The 9,511-nt window shown below is 40.3% G+C and overlaps 1 protein-coding gene across 2 annotated transcripts in view; it reads right to left on the reverse strand.

The window, feature by feature from the left end:
* clint1a (clathrin interactor 1a) overlaps positions 1-4,149 on the reverse strand; it is a 14,225-nt gene extending 10,076 nt beyond the window's left edge. For both annotated transcript variants that reach the window (XM_020595632.1, XM_020595622.1), the window contains exons 1-2: positions 3,975-4,149; positions 407-511 (exon numbers count right to left, since the gene is read on the reverse strand). In XM_020595632.1, the coding sequence (XP_020451288.1) occupies positions 407-511; positions 3,975-4,015 (146 nt within the window). In that variant the 5' untranslated portion in view covers positions 4,016-4,149. The remainder of the gene's footprint in view (positions 1-406; positions 512-3,974) is intronic.
* Between the last annotated feature and the right edge of the window lie 5,362 nt (positions 4,150-9,511).

Raw genomic sequence — 9,511 nt, forward strand, 5'->3', positions numbered from 1 at the left:
AAGCTTGGCATCAATGAATGGATGGTGAGACGTTGGAGAAGGCAGTGTGAAGAACTGACTCAATCCAAAAAGACGACAAAAGCTGTGCAACATCTTTCTGTGTAAATATCTCATGTTACAACGTGGACACCTGCAGCTTATAGACAAGTACGGCCTATATATGTACAATTTTTTTTTTTTCCTTCTTAAATTTAGTGGGCGCGGTTTATAGTCAGGTGCGCTTAATAGTCCGGATTTTACGGTACCTTGGAAACATGGACTTTTGGGGACAGGAACCAAAACTTGAAAATGTTCATGAAAATTTCAAAAGGGGCTTTAAAATAATCTTTCTGCAGCTTGATTTTATTCACAAGTAGACTTGTTGCTTTTCTGCAGGACATGTTGCACAATACTGTGTTGTCCTTACCTAGAAATTTCAGTCATCAGCTGTCCTGATGGTCCCCAGGGGTCATCATTGGTGGCCTCTCTGACTTTAGATTCCACCTCTGAGTAGTTCATCACCACATTGGTTCTAAACAGTGGAATAAAAAAAAACAAAAATCACTTTACAAATTATGCCTTAAATATTCTACACAGCATTTGTCATTTCAGTTCAAATTATGTATGTGGCCTCCACCGAGTCCATTAACATGGGTAACAGCAGATGAAATGTACTCTCATTGCAGCCACACCCATTCACTTCTATTTAGAGACAAAAAGGACAATAGGGAGTGCTTGTGTGTGTTCTGAATCTAACCACTCATAAAAAACCAAAAACAAGGGACTAAACAAGCAAAATGCAAATCTGTGACGAATATAAACACGAGGCTTCACACACCACTGAGTAAAACAGGACAGCCCCTGCCTGTTGAAATTCTGAAACTAACTACAAAAGAAATTCAAATGTGAAGAAACTGACACTACAAAATAGTAGCTCTCAAATAATCTCAGTTTGATAGTTTTGTAGCTCGTGTCTATATTCCACAAGGTGTATGTTCAAAAGTGCAGTATGAACACTGAACTGTATGAACCATGTATGTATAAGGTGAGTTTGGCAGCCAAGGAAAATATTTAGAATCTTGATGGCTGATTAGAGAACAAACTAAGGAAAACCAAGAAATGGTCTTCATCTGTTCATTCACATAACACCGCCAGATGCAGTTTGTTACTAAGTTGACAATACGCCTTCATATGCTGTCACAACCAGCACTTCTAAGACACAAAACTAACCTCCTTCTAATATTCAGTTTGTACAAGTTATGCCCCAGAGGTGTTAAGAAGAATACAGGATTTTCCAAGCAGAGAACATTCTAGAAAAAAGAATGTGTGACAATGTCTGTTTACATCAACTAATGTATGTTCCTGGGCAAGAAAGTAGAAGAAATTCTAGATCTCAACTGGACCAAACTGGTTTGTGCAACGACATTTAATAAACATGTTATCTGATATCTATTCATCAATGACTGGATAAACTGGTTATTTAGACTAATCCTACAAAGTCTGCATGGGGAGCACTTTCAGTGCCTTGCCCTATGAGTATGTGTAGCATGTAGCTATTTTTCCATGACCAGTGGCATCTGTGCAATGTCATTCTTTGTCTATTAACTTGAAGACAAATGGTTTCTTACAGAAGTATAATCTGTTCTTACTGTTAGTGAATCCTGTCATCGCTTTAGCCAAAACCGAACCTGCACCTCCTTGTCCTTCCCTCCTTATTGTCACATCAGCAAGAAAATGTGCATGCCCTGAAAGAGCAGTGCTGATTTGAGGGCAAAGCAAACAGCAGTACAACCCTCTTTGTGGTCCTGAAGAAAAGCTCCATTACTGACACAAGTTGCGGGGTACAGCAAAATTTGGTCTATGCGAACAAAAGTGAAATTTACCACGCCAGGCACGTTTTCACAACATACTAAAATTAGCCTGCGAGCTGGATTATAGTTCATTGCAACTTTACATGATGGGACATACCAGACAGACATCAAGCCTTGTCCCGTGCCAGACTGAAATCTTACGGGAATGTTTTTTTTCATACCACAATCAGTTCAGCCCTGGAAAAGAGTTAAGATGTGTTTTTGAAAGTGGCCATCGGGTTTTAGTTTAGGATTCAGATTTTCATGTAGTTCTGAAAGGTCTTACTTTGTGTGCCATCTTCCTCTAGCTATGTTAGGGACATTGCACAATATGTGCGTGAATAACAGCAAAACACAAAAGGACATGATACAGTGATGCAACATCTTATCGCTTCACAGCAGTTGCCCCTGAACTAGATATCAGCCAAATAATACGGAAGTTATAATCCTCACTCACAGTGACACATTATCACACAGCTTTCTGTTAGACTGCATTGGTCAAAACATTTCCCTTGCAGTGCACATCATGAATTTAATTGAATACTATTGTTCATATAATGCTTTCATTCATTGCAAAACCTATTTAAAACAGCATGAAACATTCTCTTGAATGCCTTGCCTCAGCAAAAACCTCAGGTTAATCATGCAACAGGAAATGCTGCAATATGCCACACCGTCAGTGTAGATGACTCACAGTTCTGTCACACTCATTAAAATTATTTTTACATTGTGGCAACAAAAAAGTGACCATTTCTGAATGTCTCAAAACACATGCTCTTTTATTATATAACAAGCTCAAAGACACCAAGAGAAAACTAAACATGGAAACTCCCTTCCTTTTAGGCTTTGAAATTCACAGGTTTCCATTTAAACTTCTCTCTCTGTGTGTGTGTGTGTGTGTGTGTGTCTCCCCCTCTCATTCAAGTAACCCATGTTCCAGGGGTTCACACTCCAAGGAGACAAGTGTATTCAGCAAGAATGCATTCTTGGATAGATTTAAGAACATGCTATTGTCTGGGTCTACAAAATTGGCCATTAAACCTTTAAAGGGGAAAACTGTGCAGTACCTTACCACAGTGCTACCATAAAGGACAACTCACATGTTGTCAACAACTAAAACTAAACCAAAGTCCAAAGCAAAACAAAACGCACACAATCCCCTGGGTGCTGTCTGGTAGATCATTTCAGATATAAATCATTGCTGCTGGCTATGCAGGCCTGACCTAACACAGCTACCCAGACAATGGACATGAGTGAGTACCAAGAACACTTGACATTTACATTTGATATACTGTCCCTGTCTTCACATTTACGCCACTATCTCCAACTGAAATTAAACACCATTTAGTCCAACTACGGTAGAAAAATAAACGGCACCGGACGTGTCAACGTTGTCTTCAGTTGCAAAACCCACTCATTTAAAAGAAGTCACCAAAAATATAAGTTTATGTTCTGTTGCATTTATTTAATTATAACGTTGGAAGTAAAACTGTCTTACCAGTGCCCTTTGACAAGCAGCCTAAGGTGTAAGTTAAGACAATGACAAGTTCGCTGTGACGATCACAAATAGTAATCTTAGCCATGTGGAGTTAACTCATAACTTATAGTATAACTACTCTAACATTTGGTGTAACTTAGCTAGAAGTGTCATAATAATGATACAGGAGCATGACACGTTTCTACACTCCATTAAATTCTTGAGAAACCTCCAGTCAGAGGTAGCCCAACAAAAATTCCCCACAGATAATTCAGCCTAGGAGCTGTCAAACTAGCTTAGCCGGCTAGCCTAGAGGGCGAAAGCTACCTAACGAGCGGGCTACACGACTAGCTCGTTAGCTAAGTGAATTAGCTTGCACTGCCGGCAAAAGCGCACAAACTACATTCTTAGTGATATTACTGAAAATATTATCGCACACTAATCAGCGACCAGGCAAGATAACCGTGACAAAGAAGGGATAGGCCTACTCATAATTAAGACAAACAGTATTTGTCAAAGTCAGCTAACTAACACGCTAGTAGCATACATGCTAGCTAACTTGTTGGAGCGATATGACGTCAAAGTTTTGGATACGTGTCTCTTTCAAACAGGTAAATTATAGGCACAAATAACACAAAACAGGTATAATATAGCTGGGAGATACTCACGCTTTGTCAACCAACTCCCTAACCTTCCACATGTTCAGCATCTTGGCGCTGTGAAAACGGGCTTTCTGCCTCGGCAAACTCTTTACTCCAGACAAACACCGAATCCAAACCTTGAACTCTGTAAAGTAAACTCTTCTTCACCTCCCTTTCAACACAGGAGGCGCAAACGCACCACCAAGCACACACGATAGGTTATTATGAGTACTGCCCCTTTAACGTCATCAAAGTTGCGTAAAGCAGCATTGGAGTTGTAGTTTCTGCTCAGGCGCCACCACTTACCACATTGTAAGTAGCCCACAGTACATTAACATTTGTCATGTGGATGAAGAAACAGCGGTCAACATGTTACACAGTTGTAAGAGACTGTGTGGAAATGAAAAACAAAGCATTATGCATTACTCTGTTGTTCATAAGCATGCTGATTATTCATGAAGCAACAAAAAGATATGACTGTTAGATCAGTCTGGCCCATATATCATCTAACAGGCTATTGTTTTATTGCAGGTAGCCAATAGCCTAGGCCTATATCTAAAAATTATTGAACTATAAACAGATACTGTATGTTAGAGGTAGTTTGGAAGCAGTAATGACATTAGTGTGTCCTTCAACGCACACTGACAAGTTTTAAAGTATAAGCCACCTCCTTTAAAGGAAATTAATGGATCCTTAACAAAAATGTGTGCTGTGTTTATATACAAAAAAGCTCATATGAGCTGATATATTGTGATCAGATTTTTTTTTCTTCAATATCTGTAAACTGTTTGCCTTAAAAAATAGCAGTTGGACCATTTACTATCCTAGTCCACCATTTTTACAACAATTGTCTTTCAATTTCTTGATTCAACTTTGCTTTTGAAGTTACAGTTCTTTGGCTTTCACATCCCACTGCACCATGTGCCATCATAAAACCCACCCTAGTTTTCCAAATGTTTCCCAGCTTCCCCAAAACTATGGCCTAAATCACAGTCTGCAGGTCACTACCCTGTGTGTTCTCCATCCCTCCTAGTCCTGCATTCAGGCATGCTACAATGACCTGTGATGCTCTGTGACAGCACTGGCTGTTTGTGTCAATCCAGATCAATCACTCCCTCTTCTGGATAGACAACGTCATCAAAGCGCAAAAAGGTCACAGGGTGTACTCAAGCCTGGCTAGATGTGACACGTATGGCGGTCAGCTTAGCAAGCGAACCATCTTGACTGACTGAGCGTCATTGTAAATTTAAAGACGGTCATCTTATGAGTAAGATAAACTGATGTTCTGTGGTTGTTCTGTTTTATTTAATTATTTAATTTTGGAAAGGAACTGTTAAATGACTGGCAGAAGTCATTTTATATGCCTTTAAATTTTTATTTATTTCTGCTTTGGTAACTAAATAGAGCATATTCACAGGTAACTGTATTTGTCATAGTGATTGATAGTCCAGTGAGCAAGAAAAGCCCTCAGATGCCTTACATCCAACAGGGTTTCTAATCTCTAATGATAAGTGTAAATATGGCCCACTGCTTAGACCTCTATAGGAGAGCAGGAAGGAACAACACAATAGCCAAAATGCAACCCATTTGAGGAAAAACAACAACAACAAGAAACAGCACTTAGCGGCCCAGAATGCACTGCACCCAAGGGAGCAACCTCAATTACTGTTGCACATCTGAAGAGGAGAACTCTAGGAGAAGTGATTGCTGAGATGGAAATGGTTCTGTGTGTGTTTGCGCATGTGTGAGTGTGTGTTTGAGTTGGATGAGGATGATAGAAAGGCACTCGGTAAAAAGATCTTTCAGAAACACTTTGCCTCAGTGACGTTGACTCGAGCTGTTGATTGACAAGCGCTTCTCGACAGAAACCAGAGCTATCAACCTATCTGCCATGCATTAAGAATGGCATGGTCCTCGGGGAGGGGCCTAAGTGGTAAATGATGTTGCTCAAGACACTCTCTGTCAACAGTGTGTGTGTATTTGTGAGTGTGTGAGTGCTGAAGATGGCAAAGTTTTCAATTAAAGGTTTGATTTTAAAGTGCTTGTGTCCTAACATCAGAATTCTCTACACTGATATATAGGATACATGTGTGTGTTTGTTTCAAATACAGTATAGTGCTACACAGTCTGGGGAAAAATGAGCAGGCAAAGGGTTCATTGGCAGAAATCTGATCTCAAATAGCATTTATGCAATAAAACTGTGCTGTCAAAGCAAGGGTTGGAATCTTTTCTTGAGCATTTTAGAAGCAGAAATATTCTTTGTTTCTTGTAGACTCATATTCTGTCTTTGGCCATGGAAAACAAATATCAGCCTTTTCTTGATATTTCATATTTGATAGTGCCATTCCATTCATCGTCTTGCTCTTCAGATGATCATCAGTTCGGTCAACTGAAACCAAGTTATCACTAACAACTTTTGGGTAGCAGGAGATGAAATGGCACATATGATGTAATTGTAATACAAGTAGCACTAGGGGGCACTCTGACTTTTCTTGTACTGGAGACTGCTGACTGTGGCACAGGGGTGAGTGTGCTCAACATCTGTACACATGTGTGTCAATCAGTGTGACCACTGGGGGTCGAGGCCACGTATTTACATGGCTGTTTCAAGTTCCCGTGACAAATGTGGTCAGAATATTATCTCAATTTGGGAATGTGCGCAAAACAAGACAACGCTTCTATATTAACGCTATTTTTCTTTCTCTACAAACATATGCTTCCAATCTCTTGAAACACTGCTTTTTTCTTTGCAGTTTTACGATGCCATTACAAAACAATGTTCTTTGTTTTGCACATTAGCTATGAATTAACAATCCCGCCTATCTTTGTCCCCACAGAAGAGGTTATGATCTGTGGAGTTACTTGCTGGGGCCCAGCTTCCCTCCTGTCAAAGTAAGGTTTTTTTGTTTTCACTTCTGTTATATTTCAGACTGTTTTTGTTGGCTCTCCTGCAGCTCCGGTAAGATCTTTAGTCCTTTTCCCAAGCGATATAACCCCTACACACATCACACAGTATCTGACCCCTGTCTCCATGACACATGACAGGTCCACTGTGTGTGGGCATGTGAGCATAAACGTATGTGTGTGTGTGCATGTGTGTTTGTATACTTTCAAGTAAATGTGTGGTAAATAGCCTATGTGTGCACCACGTTGATGTATGTATGCAAGTGTACAAAGCATATCTGGCACAGTATCTACTGAATATGCTAAAACAGGGAGGCCACTTGTCATATGTTCAAAGCTGCACAGACAACCTGCTGTGATCTCAAACCACACACCCAGATGTTTCTAATGGAGCTAAAGTAGCATTCACATTCCTGTGGATAACCAGTCTGTTTATTTTTCTCTCTAAACTGGACTGGATTGCAACTTTCCCTGTGTGAGAAAAAGGATGGAAGATAATAAAAAATGTGGGGAGGCAGATGAGAGAGGCTCCTGCCACAGATTGGACCTCCAAAGCCAAATGGCAGCACCACTAAACCAGCAAACCCCCGCACAGCTTGGACCTCCAAAGCCAAATGTCAGCACGACTAAACCAGCAAACCCCAGCAGCTGATGCCAGTGTGCGATCCTAATGCCACTGTTGTCTTATTCCCCTACATGAGGAAATGAGCTTGGTGTAATTGCACAGGCTTATGTTTATGAGTCAGGGTGTTACTTTCAATCATGTTGCTTTGTACATGGGCAAGAGAACATGCACATACACACAGAGAAACCCACACAGGTATGCTCAGGTCCTGAGAGCATCTGCTCCTTTACAACCAGACTGAATTAGCAATTACAGAGAGTAAAAACCAGAACAAAACATCTGGAGCTGTAAGCAGCAGAGGTTATAAATCTGAGAGGTGGGTGGGTGGCTGGGGGGGTGGTGGGGTGCTGTGAAAATGAGCCAAAGTGAGATTCTCAAGGACAGTGTCTCTGATTGGCCCATTAACATGCCAGGGGTGTCAAAAAGGACCCGAGGCAATAGGAGAAATGGGACAGAGCAGAGGGCTTTAGAGGGCATATGAAACACTAGTGAATGGAGAGGTAGAGCACACAGGAGAGGGCTGCTGAGATATTGTAGAGGATTGACATGTAGGATTAGTAAAGATAATATGGCTGAAGAGATGCACAGATGTTGTTTGTGTCTTGAACCTTGTCACCGGAAATTTCCCCGATAAGCAGAAAAAAAAAACTGTGGAAAAGCTGAGGGAATGTTGAAAAAATAGATGGGGGGTGGAAAAAGACTTGGAGCTGTGTGGGTGCAACAATTAAGAAACATAGGCTGAAGATCATCACTTTGCCAAACTATAATTATACATGTTTGGACACACACACAGAAAACGCCTTAAGTACTTATTAAGTAAACATGAGGCAAGGTGTTCATAAATACTGTACATCTTAACAATTATATTCAGTTTGGTTTAAATCCACATAAATGTAAGGTTGGAACGCTGCAGTGCCATTACCACATCTGTTTTTGCTATTACTGGCACAATAAATTACATAGGCAATTTGTTTGCACTGTTGTTAGAGTAATAGAATCAAATTATCCCATGTTAGGGAAATAATTATGTATGAAGCGGAACCTATCAGGGATTCACAAGGCAGTCAGTGAAGTAAGACATAGCTGAAATGTTGGCTTTCTGCAACTGTTCCAGGTCAACTAAGAACTTCTCAACCTTGGCTAGGCAAAAATAGCACCTAGTTCACACAAAATTAGACTGTTGCAGCCATTAATCTGGTGAAGTTAAGAGTGCTACATCACTGCACACCACAGTGCCTGTAGCAGTACATCTCCAGTGTAGCATCAATCCAGTGGAGCTGTATGAATACACATGGCATGAGACGGGATAATTGAAAGAGCCTGACACAAGCAAAATGAGAAGTGTTCTGAATGAAGGACAATATCAAATGATTCTTATCAATTAAAAGCCATGGAGCAGTGTTTACATTCCCATTCCAAGACCAGACACTGGGTATATGTTTCAAATAGGTCAAGGTTGAAATGAAAACAAAAGTTAGTTGATTAGCAGTTGAGGTGCAACATTCCTAATTTGTATGCTAATCTGGTAGATCATCATATCGTGTAGGCACTGCCTGCGATTCTACATCTGCACGCACTCATTTAATTATCCAAACACAATTCACAAAAGTCACTGGAAACAAACCAGACCAAAATAAAATAATTTGCATATATTTAAAAGAGCAGATAAAGTCCCTTGGGGTTGGTTAATATTTCAGAGGCATAATAATAATATGCTAAATCATTCACATTTTATCCAGCACCAAAACAAAGTGGCTTTGTCGATGTAATTAGGGTGTTTTAGAGTTGAATCACCCTGGCAAATGACCATGTTTTTCTCTCTGGGAGACCAGTATATGAATGTATCTAAACCTCTCTCTCTTTTCATAAATGTGGATGCGCATTTGTGTGCACGCTGGTGTTGTATTGTCACCGTTCGTCCATGTGCGTGCAGTCTTAGAAAAGGATTGATTAAAGAGAGAGTGTCTGTCTCAGAGCAGTTAATGAGGTTTAGTCCCATGAGCTGGGAGGTTTGTTTCTGTGTGAGTGCACGCAC

The sequence above is a fragment of the Monopterus albus genome, unplaced genomic scaffold (genome assembly GCF_001952655.1).
Source record: "Monopterus albus unplaced genomic scaffold, M_albus_1.0 scaffold2.1, whole genome shotgun sequence".
NCBI lineage: Eukaryota > Metazoa > Chordata > Actinopteri > Synbranchiformes > Synbranchidae > Monopterus > Monopterus albus.